This window comes from Bipolaris oryzae, assembly GCF_000523455.1.
Source record: "Bipolaris oryzae ATCC 44560 unplaced genomic scaffold scaffold_109, whole genome shotgun sequence".
NCBI classification, from domain to species: Eukaryota; Fungi; Ascomycota; class Dothideomycetes; order Pleosporales; family Pleosporaceae; genus Bipolaris; species Bipolaris oryzae.
Window position 1 is genome coordinate 46,550 of NW_006911385.1, and position 11,197 is coordinate 57,746.

Here is an 11,197-nt window from a genome sequence, read left to right on the forward strand (position 1 = left end):
ACGAGAAATTGAACATGGAATCTGGAAGAGTTTGGGGAAATATGCATATACTAGAAAGCGGCTGGCGTTGCCGTGAACAGGTACATTATCCCTACAGATCCCGGTTCCGGCAAAATCCATGTGCAGGTGCACTACGACAAAAACAGCCACGATTTGTTTTTTGTTCCAGATACAGCTGAAGCCAGCGCGATCACTTCCGGAAACTGTCCCTTCATCTTGGCTGATCTGTATTGTACATGGTCCAGACGATTCGAAGACCCACAGGTAAATAGGCCCCTGCAGCCCGGCGCTTAGCTGCCAAGTACATGTCTGAACAACGAAAAAAAAGCTCTGAAATACAGTAGAGCTACTCGCGGCGGATGGTGAACCAAAGCATCCTCGTGTTATCTGTAAACCTGAAATGCCCTTTGGCGAGTTTTGTCATCCGGGTCTCAACGGTGAACTTGACACCAAGTTCCTTTCCTATCTTCTCCCACATCTCCCTGAAGCTCTCTGGGCTATGCCGAAACATCGTCCCTACTGGCGAGGGTCCTTCCGCAGCCTCGAGTTCTCCAATTTGCGAACCAACAATCATCGAACCGGGCTGAGGCCGCAGCAATTCAAAAACAGCTTTGGAGACTACGAGCTGTGTTTCGTAACCCCATAGATGGAAGAACTTGCCCGCCTGGATAATATCAAAATGTCCCTTGTACTCTACAAGCGCGGAATCAGGATCAAAAATATCTGCCGTGATAAATTTGGTTGCAAGCTTGTCCCGATCCTGGAAAAGCTTGTATCCCAATTCGATGAAGTCGGCTTGGAGGTCGCAACCGTAGATATTCTCGGCTGGCGCACCGGCATGAACCAGCTCACGTATTGTATGGCCGAAGCAACACGCCATGTCTAGCAGTGTTTCACCGTTGCGCACGCGTTGTATTATTTCATCGAACTCCTTGGATGGCTTTGTGAAGCTGCGATCGACAAATCGAAACTGACCGATACATGGATATGGATAGACTTTCCAAGCTTCATCACGTATTTTCACGACATGATCGAGGACTTGGTCCCGCGGAATACCGCTGTAGCCTACGAGAACCTCGCGGATTTCCGGCGCTACATTGTCCTCGGTCGCATTTGGCACGTACCAGGCGGGCATTTGGGATGGAGTGTCTTCAGATTGAGTCATGATGAATGCAGTGGGTTTTAATGAAGCAGATGATGGGAATGAATGGTGTCAACTGTTTTCTGAGCTACAGGTCATTCAAACACACTCACTGTCCTCAGATACTTATGTATGGCCTACCATGGTGGCAGGGCCGCCGCCGAGAAAGCACCGCAAGCAAATGACAGGATCCAAACATTGCCTTAGCGCGTGATAACTAGTCAAAACAAACTTTCCGGTCAACCCGCTCTCTTCGGCAGTCAACATTCGCGATACGTGTCTATGGCAGAAAAGCGAAATAGATGCGATTGCCACAGTCACATAAATGCTGTGACAGTTTTGGCGTGGCGTGTGGTCAACTTACGTACTAAGATCGCCTTGGCTGATCTATGAGTTTGTGTGCAAGATCAAGAAAGTCATGCGACTGCTATTAGCAATTTATTATGTTAAAATTGTAGCATAGATACCCCAACGCCGAAAAATGATATTGCTACAAGGTTGTGGCCGCAATCGTTTCAACTCGCATGTCAAACCGTGGTTGAGATAACTCCTCCCCTTTCCTTTTCTCTCACCTCGACGACTAAAAGGTTGAGCGAATCTAGTGCAACGAAATTGAAATGGTAGGAACTTACCTCCCTCGTATTCCCATGCTTGAATAACGCTCTTGATTCAGTTTCACAAAGCTTTGATCTCCATCTATGCAATATCGCAGTCCTGACTCTCCATGAAATCCCCAACCTGCAAACATACTGCTTACTCAACTCACTTCAACTCGAAGAGAACAACTAGGGGCATACCTTTCATCCCTCTTACAACTTTCAGAATGATCCTCCGCCACCTCCCTTCCGTACCTAGGTACCTCCACCAAACACTTTTCCTCCGACGCCCCTTCATACTCCGCACTCCACCACTCCGCATCTTAACATCAAACCCATTCTTTAGACCTGCTATTCTTACGTTGTACCGATATATCAACAGTCCAATCATGCAGAAGAAGTCGTGTGACATAAAGGTAAAACATCAAGAAAAGAAAGACGGTGCAGATGGTGAGGATACCGTCTGGATACCGACATATTCGACATTCAATCCTGGTGCGATACGCTTGGTACCTGTTCCTCAGTCTGACGATACGGAAGTAGCGGGATTAGAATAAAGTCGGAAGGATATGAAGGAAGAGAAAGACTTTGATCTGGGGGTACTGAAAGAATTCTTTTCAGAGTTCAGCGTGGGTGGCTTTTCGGAGGGTTTGTAGGGATTGGACAGCAACGAAGGAATTGAAAGGGGATGAAAGAATGAGGATCGATTATTGCGTTTGTGGCAAATGTTAACATGAGTTCATATTTCTCGAAGGAGGAGATGTGTATTTCGGAAGGAGAAGATTTTGAGCCCTGAAAGGAAGGGAAGTGCGATTGAAATTGGAAAGCTGTAATTGCACTAATTCAGTGAGATAAAAAAACTATATTTGTGAACCGTGGTTCCTCTGACATCTTCCAAAAAATTTCGATTACGCATTTATCAGGAGTAAGAACTGCCTTTCAAGTTCCGTGCACTACATGTTCTACTTATCGTATGCATACGAATCTCATCCTCTTTCACTTTTCATCAACATGCTCCGTACGCTAAAGCCCAAGCCAGCAGTGCTTTCAGATGGCATTCCGCTCGTCACACCACAAACACCCAGCTCGCTCATAAATAGGAGAGACCCAGCCTCAAATTTGGGACCCATATCCAAGAAAATTCATCTCCTCCCCCGCAACCAACGCACTATACGCAAGCTCAACAAGATCAAAGCCTCCAGTACAAAGCCTCGAGCGTCAACTAAAAAGGGGCTAGAATCTTCAAGCACTGGGGGTACTACGGCGAATACTTACACGTTCGAGCTCTCGCAACAGGAGAGTGTGGTTGCTACACCTTGGTCCACCTTTTACTCTGCCACGAATGAACTGGTCACCACGGATTCTAAGACTAATGGTAATACCGAGACGAAGGAATAGGGTTCTGAACAACAGTAGCGAGCGCATCTGATGAGAATGCATGATGGAAGGGGTTCGTATGGGGTGGTGAGGAGGATGGGGTGTTGGTTGAGGGCGGCTTGGGAGAGCGGCTGCTCAAGTTTCTTTGGTTGCGGGTTCGTGATTATGAGTTCCTACTACGAAGGTCTACTTACAAAGAGGATTGAGGTTGAGAGTTCGAATCTCTCCCTCTCCAACCTTTAAAGTAACACCCAAAATCTGAAGACCAGTTCAGTATTAAAGCCAAATTCTTTTGAAATTCTTGCACACAGGAAGGTGTTTTTCAAGTTTTAGTGCTGCAGAAGCTTTCTTGTCGTCTTCTCCTTATGAACTCCTGCAAATTCAGAGACAAGTACAATAGTGTATCTAGCTACTTTAGAGATAACTACGTATCAGCCAATGCAATCGATGCACTATAAAGAGGAGAAAGAAGAGTTACTTCGCGTAGTATACGACCATGTCTAATATGCTAGATTTCTTATTAAGTTCTACTAGAGTACTATTGCGGGTTTGATCTAGTGGAGAAAGACTGTAGCCTCGTCCAAAGCTAGGGCCTTTTAAAAAAACATTCACGTCCTCATCTTCGGTTTTCCGCATCTTGACTTCTAGTCTCCTTTGCTCTGCCCCATCGAGCCGCGTAGAGTGATATGTTATCATCAGTGAATACGGGGCCTAATATGTTCATTGAATAAGACGACGGGAACATACGGTTCGAGATACATCAAAATATGGATTCATAGCTTGACTACTGTTTCTTTTTCTCTTGTACAATATTACTTTGTGTTGGCTTCTGTTTAGTGTCGTAGATGATGATACTCAGGATGCCGGCGTTGACGAGAAAGAAGAGAATGCTAGACAACCAAAGCCCTGGTAAAAAGGTTGAATGACCGTTGAACTCAAGTTGAAAGCCTTGTTGCAGCCAGGCGGCTTGGCCAGCGATCCAAGCAACAATGGCAGCGATGCCCATAGGGGCTGATTGCAGCAAGGTTGATTGTGGAAGGTAATATGGGAGGAACATCATGTACCAGAGAAAGTACTGGAAAAATCAGTATCTTAGTCAGGTTCCAGATGCATCACATGACTTACTTGACTTGTGCAAACCTTGTTGAAAGTGACAAATGCAAAAGTCTGCGCTAGCATTGTGTTTGGTAGATCCTTTTTCGCCAGCGCAAGTGGGATGAAAACAGCGCTGAGCAGCAGCTGTGGAAGGAATGCGAGCCGCTCTAGCTCAAAGGACGCTGGGCCTGATTCAAGGCCCGATGGGTTTGGCGAAGAATTGAGATACAACAATGTGTTGTACGGCGAGAAGTTGTGGCGATGATCACTACGGATCAAGTGATAGAGATAGCTATGCTCAAGGAACGGCCAACCGTATATCTGGTACATAGCAAGATTCAAGACAGTAAACGTGAGGAGACTGTAAAATGCCAAGGACAACCTAGGTAGAGTGATGAAGGCTTGAATCTGACCAGACAGTGTCCGTGAAGCTTGCGAAGCGACCGATTTCGTGGATTGGGACTGGGTGTCGTCGAGAAACCAGACGAAAGAGACGGCGTAGATGAATGGGTATATCTTGAAATGGACCGCGAATCCGAGTAAGAAACCAGCTAGCGACACCTTCTTTGCTAACACTGCCCATAAGAGTGCGGTGACAAACACTCCAAGCAGTCCTTCGGAGCTACCCCTTGTGCTTATGGTAGCTACCATAGGGTTCAGCAGCCAAATGCTTGCAAATTTCAGGGCTCTCTCGTCTCGCATTTTTTTGTACTCTTTCAGGATGCGGAACATCATCCATCCGGTAGCCACATCACCAACAGCGAAGAGAATCTTTCCGAAAGAAAACCAGAATTTTCCTGGCCATACTGTGGGATAGATGAGCCATGCCAAGAGGGGTGTATAACGATACGTGTCTCTGGCGTATGGCGGTTGGCCCCACGAGATGTAACGTGCAGCATCAGTGAAGACATAATAGTCGATATCTGTGTACTTCATTGGAGAATTTGCATCCTGCCACAAACCATAGATGAGGAAGACAGCGCGCAAGACGATAGAAGTTGTGAAGACCAAAACAGGACTGCGGAAAAAGGAGGAAAGAGCCATCGTGTCATTGGAGGGCACAAAGCCAGCACACTCTCAAAGGAAAAACACAAGAGAGGAAAAAGGTGTATGAAGCGACGATTGGAGAGTAAGTACGTGGATTGGCCTAGTGCAAGCGGAAAGGAGATGGTGGCATGCAAGAGCAGTCGCATAGATCTAGGCCGCAAGAGGAATAGCTCTCACGTGACAACGTGCACTAGTGCATAGTCGCAGCATTTGCTTGACGTCGTCTACAAGGCATTACCCAGGCAGACCAATGGGGCTCAAACGACCAAGAGACGGAAATATGGCGGACGAAAAGCCAGAACAATCGGCATCACCTTTTGTGAGCATGTTCGAAGGGTTCCGTGCAGAGCTGGACGAGCATCACGATCGTCGAGAAAGGATCATCAAAGCATCCCGCGACATTACCGCGTCAAGCAAAAAGATGTATTAGATTTTTTGTCAACATTGGGTTTAGCAACTAACAATTCAACAGCATCTTCACGCTTCAGAGGTGAGCTGTTTGCCATTACAATCCTCGTATAATCATCTGACCTGACTAGGGTCCGGGCTGTTGGCCAAGCATTGCCGCCCTGGGTGGCTAAGAAGAATGCTGAGTACTGGGAGACTATCCAGGATCGATACAAGAACATTGCTGCCGATCTCCAAGGACTCAATGCCTACCGGTACTCTCATAATATCACTGGCGGAAATCAAGAGTTCATGGAAGCGCTCAGCTTCCAACACTACCTGGAAACACAGTCACTCATTTCATACAATGAGGCAAAATCACGGATTGCTAGCATGAGCGGCGAAGCAGGACCCATTACTTTTACGCCAGAAGACTATATCTTGGGTGTGTGTGATATGACTGGCGAACTCATGCGGTTCGCTGTTACAAGCATGGCGACAAGTGGAAAACTCCCATGCAGCAAACAGGCAGATTCAAACAAGAGGCTGAAGCAGGAGCATGATCAGGAGGACGGTGGCGATAAGATGGAGATTGATGAACAGACGCCAGCTGCAAGTGAGACGCACAAGCCGCGGACTGTCCTGGATGACTTGAGGGCGGTTCGGCTGCAGCTCGAGATGTTTGAGGTACCTGGGGGATCCAAGTTTGCAGCTGAGCTAGAGACAAAGAAGATACCTGTAATGCGGGAGTGTGTAGACAAGGTTGAGAAAGGGCTGTATGGGCTCACAGTGCGTGGAAACGAGCGTCCCAAAGGCTGGATGCCAGACATGAGCAGCGGCAGTGGAAGAGGCAACGAGGTGGAGAGCTACTGAGTTAGCATGAGTGGAATAAAGTGGGCATTGTTGTCTTTTGGTCTGGCTAGCAACTACGTAGTATGTACTAGTATGTACAATGTCGAGGAATGGAATGAATGCTGCGTGAACTGTGGCTGTGTGGCGCAACCCCCACTTGGCGTGAGCACCTCATCGTTGGGGGAATGCGGGCCCGAACTTCACTTGCCCAACCGCCGTGACAGTAACACACCAACGCAACGACTATGAAGGGCTGCGTCATTCCCCAGCCTGACTCATTTCCTCGCGCGCTGCCCCGACCCAGCGCGACTACAATGCCCACGCCTTGAAACACTGCGCCACGACGAATGGATTGTTGCTCCGCCCAGCAAAGCCGCCGCCGATAATAACAGCGCAAGCCGCACCCGTGGTTCCCAACCCAGACGCAGCAATCAATATCCGCCCTCGCCCGCCCACCATCCCATTTCCCATCGCTGCGACAAGTTTCTCCATCGCCACCACGGCACCCGCGCCACCATGCGCCGAAGCACTTTTCCCTCCCGGCCCAGCAAGCCCGATACGGCCATGCGCGCCCCCGAGCCGCCCAGGCGCAAGGTATTCAACTGCATCGTCGACGACACTGCTCTCATCGCCGGCGTCAAGAAGAGCACGCGCGACGGCATCCGCAAGTGGATTTCTCAGGACGCCATCCGCCTCTTTGTCCCGCTGCACAGTAGGCGATCACAGCATTGCCGCCTCCTTGTCCCCCCGCTAACATGAGAATAAAGCCCTCACCCAGCTCCATCGCCTCAAGAATGGTACCGAGCGCATCAACGCCGACGCGCGCGAAGCCGTCAAATGGCTTGACGAAGTCACGTCTAACGAGGCCGCAAGCCGCGTCCAGCTCGAAGGTGCCGACGAGGCTTACAGCACCTGGGCCGAGGTGGAGCATTTCCTACTCCCCGAGACCCTGCTCTCCATGGAAGACAGCGAGTCGGACGACGATGACTATCACGAAGACTTGGAGAGCTCCTTCAACGCCCTTGACATGTCTGACGAGACATCTATGAGTTCGACTCACAGCTTCGACGACATGTCAAAGACGCTCGAGTCTCCGCGCTCCTTCTCCAGCAGGAACACCAAGCCCGCCAACCGAGCCACACATGCCGACAAGGCTGCAGCTTTGATCGGGGGCTCCCCGGGCCGTACCGCTCTTAACAGTACTGGCGGCGCCCGTTCTGGGAAGGCGACCAAGGGCCCCGTACCCATCTACCTCCAGCCCCTCTTCAATCATATTCTATGGCGCATCAACAAGGAAGGAAACCCAGATGCCGCCCTCGAGTCCTTCATCCTCCTCACGAACGATCCTGCGAAGCAGGCAATCGCCCAGAAATTCGGCATCCGCGCCAAGCGCCTTGAGCAGCTACGGGATGCGGTTGCTCGTGAAGACCGTGAATACAAGAACCATTTGACCATTCACAAACTCGAGGTCGAGGCGAGTGCTGCTAAGGGCAACAACTCAGGCGCGTCCAAAGCAACGGAGCGACCTAAATCCAGTCCCGCACTTGAGACTAAGCCCGAGGAAACATCAGACGATGAGGATGAGGTTCTCTTCAAGCGCGCCCCTCGCGGTCCAGCAGCTACCAATAGCCCCAACCCACGTGTTTTCGATCCCAACGATTTCGCGCGTACAACACAGCAGCCATCCCCTCGTGGTGGACGCGGCGGGCATGGATCGCCTCGCGGTCGCGGCGCTGCACCTTTTCGAGGCCGTGGTAACTTTGCTCCTCGGGGCGCGTACGTTCCCCCAGGTCCGACTTTCCGAGCCCCACCAGCTCCTCGTCATGATCCCAACGCACCACTCGACCCCGACTCATTCTCTCGTCCGGCTCCCAAGGTAGGCCCAGTACGGGGCGGTAACAGACGAAAGCTATGGGAGCCGAATTAGACGTACGGGAATAAGCGTCAACAGAGACGCAATAGTCACAACTCCTATTACCATCATGAGCGTTTGAACCGGAATGCTACATATGACCGAGAAACAGGGCATCAGCACAGATAAGGGATCGAGTAGGGTCAGCCCCTGTATTGTACAGTGGTCGAAGAAACTCCCCTTGACATAATAACGTGCCATGATCGACCAACATGTTGCGATCATGATCTCGGGCTACTGGTTCTCACGGAGCACGGCTGTTTCTTCAAGACCCAATTGCCGGTCAAACTGCAACAAATTGTCGCGATGCCTCTTCGACTGACTTGGGCTCGACCATTGAAATTTTCTCCACGACCCTTGACACTGGTTCGGATACGCGTATCACCCCTTTGTGGGGAATGCGTATTTCCTTTCCTCGCGTCTTGTTTCATTTCCTTTTTCTTTATTATTGATCTTCAACTAAATTGAAACTATCAGAGTTGGGTATACGACATGGAGGAGGAAGCGAGGAAAGTTTCTTCGTACTTGCTCTTTGTGTGGCTTTTTCATGGACCTTTTCCCGATTCGGTATGCTGTGAAGGAGATACATACAAAGGTAGTATTTCTACAAAGTATTGTCGAATTTTCCATAACTATGATTCATAAAAATACATGTGTTTTGTTTTTGTTTTATTGAATCACTTTGTACGTGACGCTCGATGGAGCAGTGAATGAACATTCTCTCACTACGTACGTCTACGAAATGCTGCTATGAACATAAAAGGGTCAGAAGAAATTAAGTATGGAAAGTTCTAGAGCGGAATAGACATGAATCTCAAATAAAAAATTCTTACCTTAACATCCCTCCCTAGTTTACCAGACACACTGTGTAACTGGACAAGACTATCACTTAGAGACGTCAATTTTTCGCTCGCGAATCTATCGCGTTATAGCCATAAAATAATTATTTTCTAGCTATTTCACTCTAGTGATTAGCTTGCAACAAATACAACGCAACATGTAGAAGAAGGCTGCGATAATCTCAATACATTCGAGCTACTGGGACAACCTATACGGACGTCACTGAAGCTCTCGCTAGTTCTAGTTCTTCACTTATCCGTGTTACTTTAGCCTTCGGACCTATCGCATCTTCCTCTAACGCAGCATTCTTCCGCTTTCAACCACGTTTTCCTTTACTCTTCTCTTTAGCTATATCCTTTCCAGCACGCTTCTTCCTTACCTCCTTAGATCCTTATAGCTCATGACCTTCGCCGTCCCTATTACTAGTGACCTAGTAGATCGGCGAACTTTAGCTTTATTGTTTACCTTCCTCAGAAAATGAATTTGTTACCACTAAGTACACTTAATATCACCCCTGTCTTGTCCATATTATAGATATTTTCTAGAAGGATAGTCTAATCCTGTAGCATTTTCCCAATTACATCAAACTAATTCACGACCTTATCATAGATATTATAGCGATCCTAGTCTAGCGCTATACCTTTTCTTTAAATAGAGTAAGATACTATTAGCTTTAAGCCTTCTCTTCTCTCGAGCGTTTGCTATGTGCACGGTCATAGAGGGTAGAGCGAGCGACGTTATAATGTTCTGCTAGAGCGCGGTATGTATTGCGGACGCCATAAGGAATGCCTTATACCAGCACTTGGCTTGCTCGGTCCATGTTAGCTTTAGTCACTATGAAAATGGTAAAAGTGACGGGAAGGGTGGGGAGGAACGAAGCGAGCCCGTAGCTCGACGAGGGATAAGCCTGACCCTAAAAAGGAGGCCCTTATTTAGCCCTTGTATTTTTAGCCGCCTGCAATTTTTCGAAGTCTCCCTGGGCGGTAAGGGAAAAGATGCTGAATAACTGGAAAAATCAACTTTTTTGTACCGAGAAGACGAGATACAGGGGCTGAGATCGATTAGGGTGCCTTCACGGTAAGTCATTGGACAGTCACTGCTAGGCGGGCTTTACTGGGAACATGCATAAAGTCTGGGGATACGCTCATAGCCTGAGCGCTATCACGTGATACTGTCACATGCGAAACTGAGATGAAGTATTAAATCTTTTCTGTTTTCACATCCCAGGCATCGCAAGTAGATAGAATAAGCGTATACAGTGGTGACCGGTATCAGCTTCTGGTCCCTACACTTCGGTTTTCTTGAACGTACGGCCGCTCAGAAAGGCGCTTACCAAATAAGTGTTAACACTTTTCACAACGGTGTGGCTTTGAATGTGGCGATCTCATGTCTGTAGTTGCGTGTATGTACCTCTACCTGCCTATTATCTATACATTTGGAAACATCTACAAAATCTTAGTAGGAGCGGTCCGGTCGCCCTTCCTGCTAGCGTTATAGGAGGAGTTTGTCAGATATATAGGATGTTCAAAATAGGAGATTGAGCTAAGCAGTAGTTTTGACGTCATAAGCCGCTAAAAATACGCTGTTACAAGCAGCAAGCAACAGGAAGGATTCTCTCCTTGACAAGTGATGAGATGGCTGAGGGCCTATAGATGTCCATGTCAGAAGATAATGATCATCGCGGGGTTAGGTCACGTGGTGTGCCATCCCGCCAAGAGCAACCTTCCCAGGGATAGCAGGACTGGTAGCAATGAGGATATAAGGATGGATGGATCTCATTATTACTCTCGTTGTGGTCAACTCAAATTGTATTTTCTTACTAGTTACTTTACTTAATAAGATTATTACCTGTTAGTCTAGTTATAGCAATATAGATCAGTAGTTGTCAAACCGATTGTTACCTTCTATCAAGCACACTACTCTACTGCATCGCCAGACAACCCTCACGGA

The 11,197-nt window shown here is 48.2% G+C and overlaps 7 protein-coding genes across 7 annotated transcripts; 5 read left to right on the top strand and 2 right to left on the bottom strand.

The window, feature by feature from the left end:
- Nucleotides 1-346: 346 nt before the first annotated feature.
- Nucleotides 347-1,165, bottom strand: COCMIDRAFT_100652 (uncharacterized protein; the record flags this gene model as incomplete). Its single annotated transcript, XM_007691800.1, has 1 exon — nt 347-1,165. The coding sequence occupies one exon, from the start codon at nt 1,163-1,165 to the stop codon at nt 347-349; it is 819 nt and encodes a 272-aa protein (XP_007689990.1).
- A 1,583-nt stretch (nt 1,166-2,748) lies between these two features.
- On the top strand, nt 2,749-3,135 carry COCMIDRAFT_28031 (uncharacterized protein; the record flags this gene model as incomplete). Its single annotated transcript, XM_007691782.1, has 1 exon — nt 2,749-3,135. The coding sequence occupies one exon, from the start codon at nt 2,749-2,751 to the stop codon at nt 3,133-3,135; it is 387 nt and encodes a 128-aa protein (XP_007689972.1).
- Nucleotides 3,136-3,898: 763 nt separating this feature from the next.
- On the bottom strand, nt 3,899-5,253 carry COCMIDRAFT_100708 (glycosyltransferase family 50 protein; the record flags this gene model as incomplete). The annotated part of the gene is made up of 2 exons (XM_007691801.1): nt 3,899-4,189; nt 4,240-5,253. The coding sequence occupies 2 exons, from the start codon at nt 5,251-5,253 to the stop codon at nt 3,899-3,901; spliced, it is 1,305 nt and encodes a 434-aa protein (XP_007689991.1).
- Nucleotides 5,254-5,536: 283 nt separating this feature from the next.
- On the top strand, nt 5,537-6,516 carry COCMIDRAFT_38571 (uncharacterized protein; the record flags this gene model as incomplete). The annotated part of the gene is made up of 3 exons (XM_007691789.1): nt 5,537-5,679; nt 5,729-5,746; nt 5,796-6,516. The coding sequence occupies 3 exons, from the start codon at nt 5,537-5,539 to the stop codon at nt 6,514-6,516; spliced, it is 882 nt and encodes a 293-aa protein (XP_007689979.1).
- Nucleotides 6,517-7,011: 495 nt separating this feature from the next.
- COCMIDRAFT_28034 (uncharacterized protein) lies at nt 7,012-8,422 on the top strand (the record flags this gene model as incomplete). The annotated part of the gene is made up of 2 exons (XM_007691783.1): nt 7,012-7,207; nt 7,263-8,422. The coding sequence occupies 2 exons, from the start codon at nt 7,012-7,014 to the stop codon at nt 8,420-8,422; spliced, it is 1,356 nt and encodes a 451-aa protein (XP_007689973.1).
- A 212-nt stretch (nt 8,423-8,634) lies between these two features.
- Nucleotides 8,635-8,859, top strand: COCMIDRAFT_100614 (uncharacterized protein; the record flags this gene model as incomplete). The annotated part of the gene is made up of 1 exon (XM_007691802.1): nt 8,635-8,859. A coding segment is annotated over one exon (225 nt), but the record flags the coding sequence as incomplete, so codon positions are not given.
- A 2,017-nt stretch (nt 8,860-10,876) lies between these two features.
- On the top strand, nt 10,877-11,083 carry COCMIDRAFT_100707 (uncharacterized protein; the record flags this gene model as incomplete). Its single annotated transcript, XM_007691803.1, has 1 exon — nt 10,877-11,083. One exon carries the CDS (start codon nt 10,877-10,879, stop codon nt 11,081-11,083), a length of 207 nt encoding a protein of 68 aa, XP_007689993.1.
- Nucleotides 11,084-11,197: the final 114 nt, after the last annotated feature.